We start from the raw sequence: 18535 nt of genomic DNA on the forward strand, positions 1-18535 counted from the left end.
CTGTATTATAGAAGGTGTTACTGCTCAAAACGCAGCTGTGCCATTCTCACTCCTGGAAGGAAAAAAAAGTACCAACTGATACTTGGAGAGGTCTCTCTCACTCCAGGGCCAGATAAGTAGAGACAGGAGAATTCAGAATCTCAAGTACAAGGAAGTAACAAATTGTAATTATGGAAGGGATCCTCTAAAACTAGTATCTTAATAGAGCACAACATATTCTAAATTAGCTCCCAAGTTTTCAAAAGGGCAAAATCACAAACGGCTAAACTTTAAGTCTATTTTCATACTACAGGCTGTCCTCTTCATTCCAACTTGGCAACCCATCCTTAAGTCTTTAGCCTCCATTCCTAGCCCTTGGCATAGAAAAGGGGAGTAGGCCCTACCTGCACAGATCTACTTAGAGGTTGAGGGGTTACATCTGAAGAGGAAAAAAAATCACAAAAGTGGAACACACAGGCATTTGTTTTTATTTACTGGGGGGATCCACATCTCTCCCCTCTGGACCCCCACACAGCAGATGCCCAACCCTGGCCACACAAAGCTCATTAATACTACCATAACTGAAAGTACACAGATAGCCCAAGAAGAGAACCCTCTTCCAGTCTTAAGAGTCGAGAGCACTGGGCCAAACTGAAGCTCCTGCAGCCCCCTTGCCCAAGAAAGGATCAAGTGCTTTTAAGACAAATTTGCAATAGTCAAGAGTAAAACATCAGTGCATTTTCAGAACCTAGGGAGCAAAACATGAGAAATGGGGTGGAGATTTCCAGTTAAGTCCATGCAGACATTTACCTTGTTAGCAAGTGCACAAGGAGAAAGCCGGTCAATTGCAATAGTGAATACACAAATATGGAAGTGGGCAAGATGTTGCTCGACCAAAAAGTGGGTCCTTAAGCTACACTGGTAATCTTGCCTTGCTCTAGCAAGCGTATCTTACTGAAAGCAAAGACATCATTCCAGCGCACAGTTGGCGGTTGCTCCCCCATTAAGAGGAATTAGATGTTTTTTCCCATCTTAAGGAATATAGTAGGTTTGGTGAAGGCTTCCAGATGAACCCACAGCTGCAGCAGCAACACTCATGCAACACAAGTGCAAAATGGTTACAACAGCAAGCACCATTTCACATGTTTCTTTTTTTTAGCTCTCCGCTGAGTTGAGGAGATTCCACTTTCAGTGGAAGAGTCTAACCAACTCTTGAGATAGGGGATAAGGCATGCAGACGGAATAGGGTGCTTTGTGGTAGGATACCTTCTACTATCCTGAGCATCAGAGCAGCGTTGTAGAATGGAACGGAGCACTTATCTGCTCCGGTTCCTTTTCAACTGATGAAAATCCAAGAGTGCCAGGCAAGAAGGAGCAAAGGGACAGCAGTGAAGCTGGGACAGGAGGAGGAAGCATTTCTTGAAGGGACTTCCTTCTTTCCCACACACAGCACACAGAACGGCTATGACATTCAGGCAACTCTATGAGTGCAAGCCAGGGGAAGGAAGGGCAACAATAGCAGCGGTTGCACAACAACAGGAATGGGGCAGGGCCAATGGACTGAATGGCCACTCTCTTGCTTGTTTCATCCCTAGTTTCCTTAGAGGTCCGAAAAGAAATCGGAGAGTACCAATGAAGCAAGGCAGCACATTATATGAAACCGCAGGCCTGATAATCTTTTCAACCCCCCACCCCCAACCACTGAAGAAACACTCTTCCCATCTACTGCATCAATCCACGGTGGCCAGAGAGGGGAGTGGGAGGACAAATGTCATTTTTCCAGCCATCCACACCTGCGGAATACTGCAAGCACCTTTCCCAAGTTCAAGCATGCCTTGGCCCTTTGCTTGCTATGGATTTAGGCTTTTAAGCCACTGCCCTCAAAGGATCTACTTATACCACATTAGTTCAAAGAGGCAGTAAAAATGACATTGTGCAGAAGTGGGGACTTCCCTCTGCTCCAGAAGACAGACTAGGCAGTAGGGACTCCCCACCACTGCATCACTCACTGCATTTTCCCCTGGATGAAGGAAGTGTGAAGAGCATTGAACGCGACTTTCTGCCTCCACAATATTCGTTCCACCAACAGCAGTCAGGGAGTGGGATAAAAGCATAAAGAGCAGCACCATAATGGCCAATCTGCAACTCTGTCTCAGTGCATAGCAGCAGAGGGATGTTCTCTGGAAGGGCCCATGCTCCATTAGCTGGGTTTCAAAGAAATACTTGTTTCTAATACAAAACAATGTCCAGAGAGGTTTTGAGCCAGTGCCAGGCATGTCCATTTCTCCTTCTCTTCTCAAGCAGCCCCCAGCCATGCTCAGCTGAAAAGTAATCCTGCAGAGGTTTTCCAGGTGGATTCAAGTGTAAGGGGTGTTTCACTGATGGCCACAAGGTGCAGACTCCGCTAAATCATCAATATGAGCCATAGCGATCCTAAGGGGTGGGTCAGAGGGATGGAGAAGGGGGGAGAGAGAGAGAGAGAGAGAGAGAGAGAGAGAGAGAGAGAGAGAGAGAGAATGAGGACTTAGTAAATTGCCCACAAAACTGATGAAAGATTTCTAGGTATTTGCCAGCTCAAAGCTGATCAACTGAACACCGCGCCATGGGCCAAGTATGAAGAAAGCAAGTCCATTCCACTGAGTTCCAAATTAAAGCCCAGTGTGCTCTCATTAGTGGACAATTCCATATTGCCATCTCCGAGCATGCAACAGATCCATTGTAAATGAGCAGCTGCTCCATGAAAGAAGCAACAAGGACATGAGAGAGCAGGATGGGAATTGCCTCAAGTCCTGTCACTGAACAAAGGCAGCTTTTCAAAGATGAACCTGGGACTGACTTACACAGAGCCATCAGTGTGAGTGGGGTCTGCAAAGGGTGGGTGAGTAAATTGACCTGCGAGCTGTTTTAGAAGTGCTGATGGGGTTTGAATCCGACAAGCAAGATCTAGAGAGACCTCATGTGCTGTTCCAATGTTGTACACTCTGATATCCAAGTTCACATTTAGTAAGACACTTGACGCCTTTTGCAAAGATTACACAGCACGTATGCAATTTCCCCCACACCTCACCTGGAGGGAGTTCATCACACCATTAGCCAGAACAGCCATCTTGCCAGCAACAGACTTCACCCCTTGCTTGAACTGGGCAATATCAGCAGCAGGCAGTACGTTTCCAATCGATACACCACCTACAGAGAAGCAAGGATGACAGCACAAGCCTTTCAGACAATTCTATTATATAAGGAAGTGACTCCTCTTACAAAAGAGAATCTCACCCCCCCTCCAGTAGAGGTCCCATGCAAGAAGTCATCCATGAGATGTTGTAACTACTAACCTATCCCCAATATGCAACTAAGGGGAATTGGGCCACCCATAACACATCCCTTAGTGAGTCACTGGGGTAACGGCATGCCAGTCCCTTGGCCATCACCCCCGGGGACACAACTCCAAGGGAACACCCATCTCTCCATTTCTTTACCGACATACCCGAGTTCACTGTCTCAGACTCTCCAAAAAGGTCAGCAGAACTGATGGCATTGCTGCCTGAGAGTTGCTGGAGTCGGGATCTGGCCTCATACTGGAAAACAGAACAAGAAGATACAGGAAACAAGCTTACTTAGGGCTGTGATGGCCTGAAAGACAGTGTGAAGGCGGAGGAATCACATAGCATTTACCTCAGCATCGACTTCCCGGCCAAAGAACATGTCGGATGAGATGGCTTTAGCTCCTGCAAACTTCTGTCGAGCTTCATTGGACTCCACTACTGATATCTTGCTCTCTGTCTCTCTTCTGTTGGTAGGTCTGAAGAGAAGGGAAACCACTGAAACCTTTGCATACAGTGCAACAGGAAGGAAGAGAGCTTGTGCTCCTCACTCGCATATCCACAACCAATGGCAGAGTATTCCACCAACAGCTAGAACTCCCAGCAGTTCAGCTCCAAGTTAGTTTGGCATCATGGATCCCCAGAGCTAAGATCTAGGCCCGCCCTCCCCAAACTGACCCTTTGAACATGTTTTGGACTACAACTCCCAGCGTTCCTAACTATTGGCCATGCTGACTGGGGCTGCTAGAAGTTGAAGTCCAAAACATCTGAAGGACCCCAGTTTGGAGAAGGCTGAGTTATGCCATGGCACCCGTGGGCACCTGCGGAGGGTCCCCAACATGGTGCCAGAGGGCACCCGAAGATTTATTTTTATTTTTCCATTTTTTAAAATATACATACATGGAGTTTTATGACATGCATACAACTTTCTAGCTATTATACAAAGACTTCAACAAATATCCAAATAAATATCCATTTGAGGGTGGCATCTATATATGCCACCCATTCAAATACTGAAAGCGTTGTAAGGTTCTCAATCCATCGCATTATAGGAGGCGAGTGTTTATCCTGCCAATGTTGCAATATCAGTCTTTTAGCTGTCAAAAGGGTGCATAGAATCCATTTACACTGACCATTTGTTAATTTCCATGAAGTACGTAAATAAGAGCATATTCATCAGTGAATATTAAGGACTTGTTACCCTATGTAATAACTCCCCACCAAAACGAAGCAACTACAGGACACTGCAAGAAGCAGTCCCTGTATTGCACCACCAGCAATTAGCTGAATTAGACAAGCCCTTATTAAAGAGACATTGTAGTGTCCAACAGGACACTACACAAAACTTTTTGCTGAATAAGATCCAGCCTAAGATCCAGAGATGGGGCAGGTAGACACCACAGTGGCAATTCACGGATTTAGGGATTTGGTGGTGGTGCCCACAGCAGTTTCTCAAATTTCCAAATGTGTCACAGGTCTAAAAAAGTTGGGGACCTCTGCCATACACTATCTTCTTTATTTAAACCAGCCTTCACCAAACATTCCAAGCCAGCATGCCTGGTTCAAACGAAGACTCCGAACTCTCCATTCTCAAGTCAGCAAGAGAGCGCTCTCTCAAGGCACTGGAAGTTCTCAATGGCTTAGTTCAATTATTGCATTTTAAAAATATACTAAGAATATATTTCAGCCCACTTCGTCGTTTGGACAATGCTCTAGGCAAAACGCTTTGGGAAGGCCTAACTGCTGGCTGAAGAGCCTCTCTTCGAGAAACGTCTTAGGTCTGGGAAGGAGCACACTCCATTCACTCTACCTGTCACCAATGGGCCGGATACTGGAGACAGTGATATCTGTCTCCTCTTCTCCTTTGTCGATCCCCCAGGAGGAGTTGTCAGTTTCCCACGGTGAGCCAAAAGCATCTCCTAATGAGAAGGGATTATCTTTGTACCTAGGGAACATGAGAGAGAAAGAGAGAAAAATCTATCCAGGCTACATAAAGAAACATCAGACAACACTGAAGAGTCACTGCAAAGCTCAGTCTTACTTGGGTGGTCCAGATGTGAAACTTCCAGTATCTTCAAACAGATCCAACTGGGACCGAGAGGACTTTGCCGTCACTGGCGTTTCCTGTTCTATCACTTGCATCTCAGAGAGGACAGAGTGTGAGATGGAACTAGTAGGTAGAAGCACCAAGTTAAAGCCCTGGCAGAGCTCCACATACCCAACACCTACTTCTCAACCCCAGAACTACTTTGCCATTAAAATAGAGTCCAGATTATGTTTATAGCTCACTTTCGTTGAGGAGCTCAAAGCGGCACACACAAGACTCTCCAGCGGTCTCCTATCCTGGCACTAGCCAGACCTGCTTGGCTTCAGTAAGATTATGCCTTGAACTAGTAAGCTTCTAGAGCTCATAGCAAAAGGAAAGGTGGGAGTTCAATTGTAAGACTGCAGGTGAGGATTTGTCATTGTTGATCTTATGCAATATGCCACACAGTGTCACTTTTTCGCACTTCAGAAATAAAGAACAAAGGCGCCAAGACACAGTATAGCTTATTGCAAAGGTATGAATACACCGGGTAGGCAGAAGGGCTTCCGTTCATGCTCTTTACAGAGGTGGTAAGCTGCAATAAGGCAGATGCCACAAAAGGACTGAAAATCTACAGGAGGTGAACAGTCTTCTGAATGCGGGCACAGATCCCATTCACTCAACAAGGCTCAGGATCCACAGGCCATTCCAAACAGAGTGGCTTAGCTCACCACTGATGGGTTTCTCAAACCACAATAAGCATGTCCAGTGAGACAGTAGTAGCATAACGGCCAGGTGAACTTTGAGCTGGCTTTGTACAAAGCTCCACCCATTCACCCAGCACCCTCCTCTTGTTCTTCGAGCACAGCAAGTACCTTCTGGACACCAGGCCCATGCCCAGTCTCTCCGCCTGTTCACGCTTCTTGCCTTCCAGATTCTGAAGTTTCTTCTCCTCCTTCTTCCGATCAATCTGTAGTTCTTGGTAGGCCAGTCTCATCGAGGCCACTCTGAGGGAGACAGCAGGATCAACCAGAACCCAAGTAGACCTCTTCCACCCCCCCCCACCCCGCCATGCAACTTAAAATGGGATCTCAGAATTCTGAATACAAAGGATAGAAGTGTAGGGAACGGAGAAGAAGCAGGGAAGTGTCATGACCTATTCAGCGGCAGGAATTGGCCAATGGCAGGGCAACACATCTTTTGTCCTGCTTCATCACATGCTAGTACGTCACCATTCCAAGCTAAGAGGAGGTCTCTGTCTAAACACCTTTACTTATCTGTCTGCTAATTTGAGGTTGCCACAGGTATGCCTCACTCACATGGACTCCTCCGCTTGCTTTCTGTACTCCGCAGCCTGCTGCTCCCTCAGCTTCTCAGCCACCTGGGCCTGCCGTTCAATCTCAGTGAAACTCTGGCTGCTCACTTTTTGAGCTCCAAGACCCTTTTTGGCTCCCAGCTGGAAGAAAAAGAAACAGAGTAAATGGATTCCATGAAAAACCAGGACCACAATGAACACGGAGTCGTTAAAACACCAAAGTAAGTAGAATCGATTACTGCAGACTCAAGGGGCACAAAGACATTCAACGAACAAACCTTGACATTTGCTTTATCTTGCTATTTCTGGATAGATTTGAGTGTCTGAGAAAGGAGGGAGAAACAGTGTTCATCATTTTGCAAGCTTTGCTGTATGTAGGCCCCATCATTTATTTGCCTGATGCATACAAGCTGTTGGACGAAGCCATATTTGGGTTTGAGATGCTATGTGTTTACCGCAGACTTAATCCCTTTCCCCAGCTTTCCAAACTCATGCTGCATTTTGTATACACACAGGATTTGGTGATGGGCACACCAATTGAAACAGAATCCAGACAAGAATGAAACAGAATGAAGAGGCCATTACTGGGACCTAGCCTCCCTAGGCAGAAGTTCATAGCCCCAAGCTGATCCTAAACTCAACACACCTGGAAGGGGCGCAATTGCAGCGGTTGTGGAAAGTGCTTCTGGTAAGGAAAGTGTGCCATTGCTTATTGGCGCAGATTCAACAACTGTCATGAGAAGTAACGTTTTAAAGGTCAACGTTACGGAACGCACTCCCTAGGGAAACCTGACCGGCCCAGACGTCACAGAGTTTCAGGTGGCAGGCTAAATCCTGGCTGTTTCAAAAGGCATTTGAGCTGAACTGATCTTTCATCTGTTGCTGGATTTAAATCTGCTATTGGTTATTTCTCTGTATCCTTAGTTATCCTTCTGGACTTTTGCGGGGGTTTAATGACCCTGGCGTTTGGGGTTTAGCTGTTTTTTTAAGCTGCGCTTAGTTGTTCCGATTTGTTGTTTGATTATTTTTAAAGCTCCTAATTGGTTAGCCCCTTTGGGAAGTCTCACTAAGACAAGGCAGGATATCGTCAATCATTAAATGCAGTCTCCAAGGTGCTCTACAATGGCATTTCCTAGCACAGGGGTGGTGAACCTCTTTCAGCTCAAGGGCTGAGCTCAACATCGGAGCTCTTGGGGGCTGCGCTCTGGGGTGGGCGGGGCCAAGAGCAAAAGGGACCAGCCCATTTCAGCTCAAAGCTCCTCCTGCCAGTAGCTAACCTTTAAGAGAGGCATTTCAACCTTTTAAAACTTGGGGGGGTGGTTTGTGTGCAAAAAAAAAAAAAAACCCAGGAAACCACCCAACACAATTGGTGATTAGGAGAAAAGGGGGGCAGGGCCATCTAGAAAACCTTGGGAGGACCGGACTGGACCGGACCAGAACCCCAGGCAAGCTGGATCAGGCCTGAGGTTGCCCACCCGTCCTAGAAGACTGTTCAAATGCTATGGCTGTTGGGGAAATGCAATAGCTTGCCTCCCAACAGGGGAATGTCATTAGGGATATTGCATACTGGTACTTCATTAATTATATGTTGCATCTTTGTGGACTATTCAGTTTTTATTTTAATTGTATCTATGATTAAATATATTTTTTATGATTTTATCCTAGTATGTATAGCTCTATTTGAATTTTGAACATTGTTTCATATCAGTTTCCTTAAACCCCTTTTGTTTTCTGTATTGATTTTGGTTTAAGGCAACTCTCTTTTATATTATTGACTCCGAGACATAATGCCTTATACCTGCATGGGACCTACTGTAGATATATTTTAATTGCCTCCTATCTGATTCTACTGTGAATACGAAAACAGACTGTGAGGGTCTTCTGAATCCTATCTGTGTACCATAACTCAAGAGCACGGAGATAAAGTTTGCAGTGACTGTCCTCAATCCATGCCATCAGAGATTTATTGAAGGTCAAGAATTTTTGGAAAAGTGTTTGTGCTGGCTTTCAATGGTCACAGGGCTAGTCAATAAACAGTCTTTGGGGTGTGTGCGTGCGTGTGTGTGTGTGTGTGTGTGTGTGTGTCTTATTCTCTATACCCCAAGCCTAAAAGGAAAGGCAAAAAACAAAATTTAAATGAATACGACTTCCAGTTCCTACGTGATACTTCGCTTTGTGGCATTTCTTCTCTACCGGCCAGTGAGATTTGCAGACAACTCAAGTTCAGTGTTGTGTCAGACACCCAAGAGGCAAAGACTGATAGCATCAACCAGGTGCATCCTGAACTACCACTGGTTTTCAAATGGACTTCCAAAAGCTGGATAGTATCACTGTCCATAAATAGCACACAAAAGAAATGAGACAGCGAGATTTATTTGGGGAAATCCTCATTAGACTGCAAAGGGGAGCAGGTGGAAAGCATCATGACCAGGGAGCAAACCTTCATTGGAAAAAGGAAGTGGAAGCCTGCAGGAAGAGTGACAAAGTCCCTCTCTGAAGACCTACCCCTTTCTTGGTAGCACCTGGCTTCTTCTTTCCAATGAGAGATGGTTTAATTTCTGCAAGAAGAAAAAGGTAACAAGTCAGCAGAAATGAAAGACTACAATAAGCAAGCTGCTGTTAGTACCAACACTAGTAGCAATAGTTTCAGCATTTTATAGCACAAGGGCTGCTAGGCTAATGGTTAATGCCCCCACAGTCCTGGCAGCAGCGCACAGAAATTCAAAGCCAATTTGGCAGGACACACCATGCAATTTCAGATTCACAGCTTCTTGGGCTTCCTCTCCAGGTTGAGAAAGCAGCATTAGATCACACCAAGGAAGGTGCTTCAAAGCACTCAATATTTCAGTTGCCAAACAGATGGCATTCGCTGCAGGAATAATTGCTGTCTGGGAAGTCCAAGCATGACTGGTGGACAAAGAATTCACCAATGCACTTTTCTGTGGGAAGAGCCCAGCAGCAAGAGACCGTTACTGTAGGAGTTACGATGCATTTTGAAGGCGGTTGCCCAGCAATTGCAGAAGCACCAAAGCAGCTAGCAGCTGGAATGCCTCCTTACAGCTTGAGCCATCTGTGCCCAGGTGGCTGACTGCAGAAACACCAGAGAGCAGGATGTATCCTCAACTCCATTTTGTGAGTAATTGCAACTCCCTCCCCCTTTGGAATGACTTTGAGGATACGAGACAGACAAACACTGGGCGGAAGGCGGAACCACAGGAATGGAAAGCAAAGGCACAAGTTGCCAGTAGGCTGTTAGCCAGTTACCTCTGGCAGGAACAGCCGCTTGTGGAGACAGACACATGGATGCGTCTGAGGGAGGAAAAGACATGCATATATTGGGATACAAAAAAGGAGGGCTCTAGGTAGAGTCTGGGCTCAGACCATCAACAAGAGGTCCAAAAAGAACTCCAAAAGCACAGGTCCTAGGATTCATAGATCTGATGGAGCAATTTATCGGACTGTGAACAAGCTGTGTGCTGCAAGCTCCCTTTGCTCCTGCGTTCAGACTCGGCAAGAATATCCTGGTTTCTTAAACCACAGCAATCCACCAGGAAACTGCGGTTTAAGGTTTCCCTTCAAACTAGGATCCAAAGCTGAGTGCACAAGGAGAGGAAGCATGTGTATACATAGCTCTTTCCTGGTCCAGCAACCATGTTTATTGGATCAAGATCATCACATCCAAGCCAGGCAATAGTTTCTATTAACTGCAACTTCCACTTTAAGAATAAACCCAAATCAGTTATAATTTATATGCTTTATAAACACTAATTTAAATCTTGACAGTGCTTCAATCTCTCTGGTGAAACCGTTTTTGACTGTAACTTACAGATCATACATGAAGAAATAAGAGGACATCAAGAAATTTATAGTCTGTCATCTGCACTCCGTGTCAAGGAAAACAGGAGTTCTTACACTTACCAAGAGGCCCTTTGGGAGATGTGCTCAGCAAGTCAATAGAAGGACCCTGGTCAGGTTCTACAGGCAAAACAATACATTGATGATGATTATTTTTTATAATGGCAGTTAATCGACAGCAGGGAAGATACATGTCCAAATCCGCTACATTGTATAACTTTATTTTTTTAGATCTATCTGAGGCAGTAATTTCTTGAAATCTCACAAAAATGATGTTCTAGGAGCATTGCTCATCCCTGTCAGCACCACAGTTCAGAAGACTCTATGTAGAAATTATCTGGATAAGCCAGTGGAGACTATCAAGGAGTCACTGAGAGTAAAGAATATGTCAGCTGACAGAACTGCTTCCACACACCTGATACTTTCCCAATAGCATGGATGAAGAATCTCTGGCCTCCAGGCCAAATTTGGCCCTCCAGGTCGGCCTATCTGGCCCATGGAGCCTCAGGCAAGGCCATCCTTAGAGGACCATCCCCTCAGAAGGGAGATGGGGCAAGGAAGCGACTGAGCCGTAGCTAAGTCACTCTACTCCTCTCTCGCCTTTCCTGCGGACGAAACGAGAAGGAGGAATAAAACTGGCTGAGTCCATTTTGCTCCTCCATCCCCAGGTGGGGAAGGCAACAGAAGAGCAAAGTCAGCGCAGTGGTGAGTTTTGCTCTACCCAGGGTTTCCCTAGCCGAGGAAAGCCTGGACAGAGCGCAGCTGACTCTGCAAATGAGGTGCTAAGTAGAGGAGCAATCTGCGGAAAAGCCTACACAGAGCAAAGCCAGCTCCTCAACCAAGGTGTCGGCTTGAGGAAGCCAGCCGTTGCTTTAGCCAGGGATCTGACGATGTCAGGGGACAAGATAAATGATGTCATGAATGGACCCCTGCCTCTTGACTCCATCCAGGCTATGGCACGGAGTTCGGAGGGCAATCTGGCTCCCAAGTCCCCAAAAGGTTCCCAGCCCATGACCTATAGGAAGGTTGGAATATTCATTTGCTCAAACAAGATAAATACTATTTTCTAAGGGGAAAAATAATGTTCACTACAGAGAAGAGGATCAAGGCCGATGAGGTCTGTGGAAGATACCACCACATGCATCAGTCAGTGAAATGATTTCCTTATCTTCTTTGATCACATTGCACATATTACACTGCATGGATCCCCTGATCATCAGCTACCCTGAGAACAAGTAAGAACAAGACTTTTTAACCAATCAGGTCTAGGCAGCTCCAATATGGGAAAAGCAGCTATGTATTTATTTCGCTTCCATAATGGTACTTACGTGGAACCTCACTGTTTTCAGATGGCTTTGCTGCTCTGTCCAGCTCTAGTGAAGGCTCTGCTGTGCTCCGACCCGTCTCAGCCATGTCCCAGGTATTACAAGACTTAAAGAAAACAAATTGGCCAGCAATTTGAATTGGTCAGTAAAATGAGATTACAATCCAAATGATAAGCAATGCAGCTTTTATAAACTCTGGCTTAATTAGCCATGCATTTCAAGTGCATAAAAACCAGTAAGAATGTTCTTAACTAGTATAATGTATGCCTAGAGCAAGATCTTATGGTTCAAAATGGTTCAATATTTGCTATCAGCTGTTCAGTTAACAATATCCTGTTATGGGGGTGGGAGGGAAGCACGAGACCTGGAACTTGGATGAATGGTTGTTTAAAATATGGGGTATAGTGTTTACGGTAAAAATTACAAACTTGATTAGAATAAGAGGGCAGACAGTTATATGATTCTTTTGTTGAAAAATTGACTTTTCTTTAGTACGTATTGGTCCAATAAAGTGCAAGGGAGTGCTAATTCACATGCCCTATTAGGGATATTGTGAGACAGTACAGACTTCATTTTATATCTAACATTTCTTTACACCCGTAAAATAGAAAATGAATGATTTATTATTTCTTAATTATTTGTATGATCATTATTTGTATGAATTATTTGTATGATACTTGCAAAATAAAATTTAATAAAATATTTTAAAAAGAATAGTCCTGCAAGGGTCCACCTACTCCAGCCCTCTATTTCCAACACTGGCCATCTTGACACCTCTAGGACATTCACAAGCAGGGCAGAAAACAATAGCCATTACCTGTTCCCATCCAGGACTTCGTATCTGGAAGTATACTGTCTCTGAACAAAGAGAAGAATTCTAGAAGTACAGAGTCCTGCTTATCCTTATTGAAGAAGACTATCAAAATGGGAATGGCCGGTAGCTCAGTGGAGGAGCACAGGCTTGGCATACGTAAGAGTACCAGGTTCAGTTTCCAGTTAGAGGTTAGCAGGGCCAAGAAGACCAACTTTGTCTGAGACACTGGAGAGCTGCTGCCTGTTAGATCAGATAATACTGGGCAAAACTGATAACACTGGTCTGGCTTGGCATAAGACAGCATTACCTGTACAAATGCTGCACACAACTTCAAGGGGCAAACCTAGTCATTACGCCAGGCCCAATTCACTAAGCCACACTGCTCAACTAAGTTAATCTCTGCAAATTCCTTGCATGTTAAAAGAGGTGAAGTTAAAACCCATTCATGACCTGTAATGCTTCCATACAATCCATCAAGGAGGCCTTCCCATGGAAAAGGACAATCCAAATTGGCCCATCTCACCTGCGTGTGTTCCAGGAAGAAGTCAGCATCACTCTTTTCTGGAGAGTGGCCTGGAGTTCCACTCAGCCCATCAATGAGGAGCTGAAAAAAAGAAGATTATCTACTGAACGCAACAGCAAGCATCAAGATTCCTCCTCATTTCCAGCAGCATGCAAGCTCATCTACACTTACATCATTCCCATACTTGGCCATAGCAGCACTTGCCAGCTGCCGGATCTTCTCTCGGTAAATCTGGGCTGCACGGCTATTGTATTTGGCACTGGCATCTGTGGTGATGCAACCATGCTGGCGGAAAAACGCAATCTTAAAAAAAAGAAAGAAAAAGGAAATATAGTTGTCTTTCAAGACCAAGAGAGGAAGAACAAATTGAAAGAACAAAAGAGGAAAGAACATCTTGCAACTAAAGGCACAATTCCAAACACAGACCTGCAATGATTCAGCTTTCCCTTGGATCTAGATATTCCAGGAATAGTACACAGTGTCTATTTATTTATTTAAAATTAACAGCTTGCTGAGTATTTGCTCCCAACACCTTCCCACAACCATGGGATCTTCCAATGAAGAACATGCCAAAACGATCTATGCACGCAACCAACAACATTAATTTCAAATGACTCCTTACCGCGTTGGCATTGCTACCCACTTGCATGCATCTCAGCTGAAACCAGCTCCAGTTGGAATCAAGTTCTGTAGATCTGACAAAAGAAGAAAAACTATCTCAGGCAAGTTTACCAAATTAGACTCAAAAGAATTAAAACAGTCAAATGTGACTGAGCCTGAAATCTAGGAATACAGGAGCTACAGCCCTCCAACCTTCTTGAACCTGGTGACCCCCAACATTTTGGACTACAACTCCCAGCATTTCTAACCATTAGCCATGCTGGCTGAGGTTGACAATTATTGGAGTCCAAAATTTTGGGAGGAGGGTTATCTACTCCCTCCCATGTTGCTTGAGGGCATTGGGAATGGTTCATATGTTCATAGAGCTTTGGCTCTATTGAATTCAATTGCTTAAACTCTTTCAATCTGAATAGATGAGCTTGAGTGGGTGAGGTTGAGCAGTCTGAATGGGCAAGTCTCAGCAATTTCAGCCGGAATAAAAGGTAGTGGTCAGACTCATTCAGATACCAAAGTTCTGGCATGGGGAATACATTTGGGGACACAGGAATGAAAATATTCCCAGTTAGCCTGTATCCCTCCCTTTGTCTCAGAACTCAAACAGAGAGTTGTCCCAAATGGGCATAACAAAGCCCCAAAGGGATCACAAAGAGAAAGGCTAATTTTAATAATAGATCATCATCTGTGGTCCAACAAGACTTTGAAAAAGGGGTTGCACTCCTGTTGAAGTAGGGGCATTAGCTATAGTCCTGTTGTCCAGCTACTCTACTCCAACTTCGTATGATTTAAATGTAGTAGAAAAGGCCACAAACCTCGCCAGAGACAGATAGCATGCACTGTGGGAAAGGATGAGGTGTCCATGCATTGATCAATCATTTATTTAATGTAGGAATTCAGAAGCACAAGTGATTATAAGTGCCTCTTTGTCATCCATGAAATTTGTTCTCAGCCTAGGTATGAGTTTTAATTTCTCTCAGTATGGTACTATCAGCCATGAGATACCCAGAAATCAATGTATCAAACTTCGACCATTTCTGTCACATGACACAGCAGCCAGAAGTGGCTAACACACTGCTTCTGGCGTTTCCTGAAAACGTTGTTGTTTCAGGAATCTTTCCATGAATGACTGACCGTGGTTTTATTATAACTTTTTTTTTAAAAAATGTATTTTTTAATATGGTGCTTTTATTCTGTTTTTATTCTATTTGTTGTTCACTGTTCCAAAATATTCAGATGGGTAGTGGGATTCAAATATTGTAAATAAATAAATATGGCTCAGCTCAAATCATAGGAGAATAAAGGCCATCTTCTTATATAGTTCTTCTCCAACACAGAATTCTACTTTTTTTTCTGCTCACCGAGAAGATAAACTGGGAACATTTCAGATTGAAAACAAATCATCTTAAGGGTTGAAGACCTTACTGTATAAATTCAAGAACTAGACCAATGTAGCTAGTCCATGCAGGTAATCTGACACCTCTTAACTGACCTACTTCTGTCAGAGCAAGTGCAAGCTTTCAAGCTTCACAAGCATACTGAAATGAGATGACCAAACAGGTGTACTAATAAAGAGGAAGAAAAACAAAATAGTCCTTCAAGGATGGGTTCACACATATTCATAATTTCATTATGATAACAAAGTGATTACTTGCACATGTGAAAGAGACAGCAATGGAAAGTTTTTAAAATCATGGCAGAGAGTCAGCTCACATATGCAGCTGAAAAACACTGGCTGAGTTTGGACGACACGCTAATCAATGGTTGTTTCCCATTCTGTTCCTATTCCTCCACTGATTAGCATGTTGTCCAAACTCAACCACTGACCTGGTTTGCACATAACTTAAATTCATGGGTTGTTTAACTCATGAATTGGGGCCACAAGCAAGAGAAAGAGTGCACTTGTCGCTAACACGTTCAATCAGCTTTTATCAACAACCCAGGAACGCCTCATTCCTAGGTTGTTTGATGTACTAGTCTGAAACCAGCACTCTGGACTGTTGTAGGCTAACCCTACAACAACAAACCATGGAGCATTCCTGGGTTGTTGATTAACGCTGATTCAAAATGGAAGTGGCAAGTGTGCAGACATCAGCTTGCTCGTTCCCTCACTCACTGCCCTGCCTACTCATAGTTTAAATAGCCATGGGTTGTCATTACATGCAGAGCAGGTGTGATGGAACATGGAAGAATAAAATTGGCCTGAATGCAGAGCAATCAACATTATTTTTATACATTACCAGGGAGGGCTTATAGAATCTCACTCTAATTATTTCTTCCACAGGTGTGGGAACAAGCCTTTACCCAACTTTCTTTAAAAGGGGGCATGAACACAAGTGAGGAATATCCCATAGCAGCCTCCCTCCCTCCCCTTTCTAGATACTAAGATTGTTTTGCTGCATGTTAGAAGAATTTTATAGTGTGGTGACTTCCTGCACCCCCCTTTGGAATTCTTCAAATTTAATATAGGTGCAAATATGCGAGAATTATTTAGAATACAAAGCTTCAAGAATAAATGTATGTAGAAAATAGTGATGTTATCGAAAGGAGAGACCCTAAATTCTGTCAATTCACACCATTCAATTAATTCGTAAAATGATTCTGCTTGTGTACATTTGCAAACATGTATGCATTTACACAACATGCGAAATAGAATTTTAAAAAATCATAGCAGTCCATTTTCAAAGACCCTCAGATTGTACCCAGGCAAAAATACATGTGTTCATGAGCAAAACATTACATCAAATTTCATTTACTGCTTCTCTGATTACAAAGGTCAACATACAATCATAGTTTGTTATGCCTCATCAACAGGGCAGCCCTTGACTAGCTGCGAGCAGGCAAACAATGCAACCAGCACCCCAAACATTATTAGATTGTAAGCCTATGCAGCAGGGTCTTGCTATTTACTGTTTTACTCTGTACAGCACCATGTACATTGATGGTGCTATATAAATAAATAATAATAATAATAATAACGGCAGAACTAGGCTGAGTTTTTTGGTAATCTGGGAAACATTTTGCCCCTATCTTCCATTTAATAAAGAGGCAATCCCCCACCCCCACATCTTTGGAAGCACAAATATTACCATTTATAATAAAATGCACCCAATATATTTTTAAAAAACAACAACTAAGCACTGTATCAACACAGAGGGTCTGATATAAACAAAAAGGAGACAAGCCCAGCCCAGGAAGAAGGACCTTTGTTGCATCCTCGGGGTGACACAGCCAACAAGTCTGCTGTCAGCCCTCCAAGGGCAAAGGAAGTGGCTGCTTGGGGGGAAGGCTCTCACTCCCTGCCTCCAACTGAGAGCAGCAGCAGAACAGGAGGATATCCTGTGTCACCTGAAGGAGAACCGGGTCCCCCAAAGAGTTGGGTGGCCTGACTTAGCCCCACCATCCCCTTGATCACCTCCACAGCCTCTGCCATATTCCCTCTATATGTGCACATGAATTGAAACAATGACATTTATTTATTTTATTTGTATTTTTATTGTAATTTCCCCCCTTGAATTTGGCACCCCACTTAACTTGGCACCCTAGACAACTACCTAGTTCACTCATATGGATAGGGCTCCCCCTTTTCACCAAGGATCTTCACCCAAAAAAGCATGTATTAGCTATGAGTCCTGCATCAATAAATCCTGTCTATTTTCAATACACTATACAAGTGAGACAACTGCGATTACACTATTTTAGGTTCTTCAGAGATTAACAGATCAAACACATCTGAATGCACAAGAGGCTTTTGGAAATAAGAACAGCCAGGTCTATCACAATTAGGCAAAATACTGAAGCTAAACAATGAACCACAACTATAAATTGTCCTGGTCTGGCCAAAGGGGGGGGGGGGCTATAGCGGACACATTTCTCACTATATCGAGAGAACCAACACTCACCGGATGAAGCTGAGATGCACACCCAGCGACCGGTGGACTCCAGAGCAGTCAATACAAAGAAAAACTCCATAGGTGACACTGGCCCAGCTCGGGTTCTTTGCACCGCAGTCAAAGCAGGACTACAAGAAAGAGAAGAGAGGCTCGTGAGATTAAAAATAGAGAGTCACCAGGGAGCGCGGGAGGGGGGGGGGGAAGCCCGCAGAAATGGAGAAAACTGGACCAGTTCCTACGATGCTGCCTGATACCGAGCCTGACCGTTGGCTCATCCAGCCCAGCGCTGGCTACTCTGATCGGCAGTCGCTCTCCAAAGCCATTGCTAGCCTTGGTACTCGAGAGCCTCTTAAGACTAGAGTCACCAGGGGTCCAACCGGGTTGCTTTCGTACGCAAATCCCGTGCTCCACCACTGAGCGACGGCCTTTCCACTCACGGGCTCAGCCCCTTTGAAAAAAAAGCCCCTTCACCACCAGCCCTGCTACAAATGGGTGGCCGTGAAGAGGGGGGGGGGGTCGTGGTGGTCACGGAACAGGATCGGGGGGGGGGGGGGGAAGAGATGAGAGAAACGGGGCCGGCAAGCGGGTGTCCTCGGCAGCGACCGCCAGCCGGTAAAATGGCGGAGAGCCACCCAACTCCCTCCTGCTTTAACACCGCGCGCTCGGTACCTTGTTCGCCGGCGCAGAGCGGAGCCGCTTGAAAAGGGTCTGAATCTCCGTCTTACTGGGCCCGGCCGCCATATTTTCTTTCTCCCAGCACCCACCACGGCCGGCAACGGGTCGCCGTCAGGGCCAATCCAGGCGCGGGGCGTTTCCCTAGATGGGTCTCCCCCAGGGTCAGTTCAGAGTGCGCCGTCGGAGTCGCCGCCG

The 18535-nt window shown here is 44.8% G+C and overlaps 1 protein-coding gene across 2 annotated transcripts; it reads right to left on the bottom strand.

The window, feature by feature from the left end:
* Positions 1-444: 444 nt before the first annotated feature.
* On the bottom strand, positions 445-18466 carry ARFGAP2 (ADP ribosylation factor GTPase activating protein 2). Of its 2 annotated transcripts, XM_063117492.1 has the most exons (17): positions 18335-18466; positions 17675-17793; positions 13780-13852; positions 13329-13460; positions 13158-13238; positions 11824-11926; positions 10559-10615; positions 9905-9949; positions 9146-9198; positions 6645-6781; positions 6201-6332; positions 5341-5469; positions 5110-5244; positions 3652-3778; positions 3464-3554; positions 3047-3165; positions 445-2412 (listed from the first exon to the last, which is right to left on the bottom strand). In XM_063117492.1, the coding sequence occupies exons 1-17, from the start codon at positions 18404-18406 to the stop codon at positions 2392-2394; spliced, it is 1626 nt and encodes a 541-aa protein (XP_062973562.1). In that variant the 5' UTR covers positions 18407-18466; the 3' UTR covers positions 445-2391. The 2 variants fall into 2 exon arrangements, with proteins under 2 accessions (XP_062973562.1, XP_062973563.1); XM_063117493.1 differs by lacking the exon at positions 9905-9949.
* Positions 18467-18535: the final 69 nt, after the last annotated feature.

Source organism: Elgaria multicarinata, chromosome 2 (genome assembly GCF_023053635.1).
Source record: "Elgaria multicarinata webbii isolate HBS135686 ecotype San Diego chromosome 2, rElgMul1.1.pri, whole genome shotgun sequence".
Classification (NCBI taxonomy): Eukaryota; Metazoa; Chordata; class Lepidosauria; order Squamata; family Anguidae; genus Elgaria; species Elgaria multicarinata.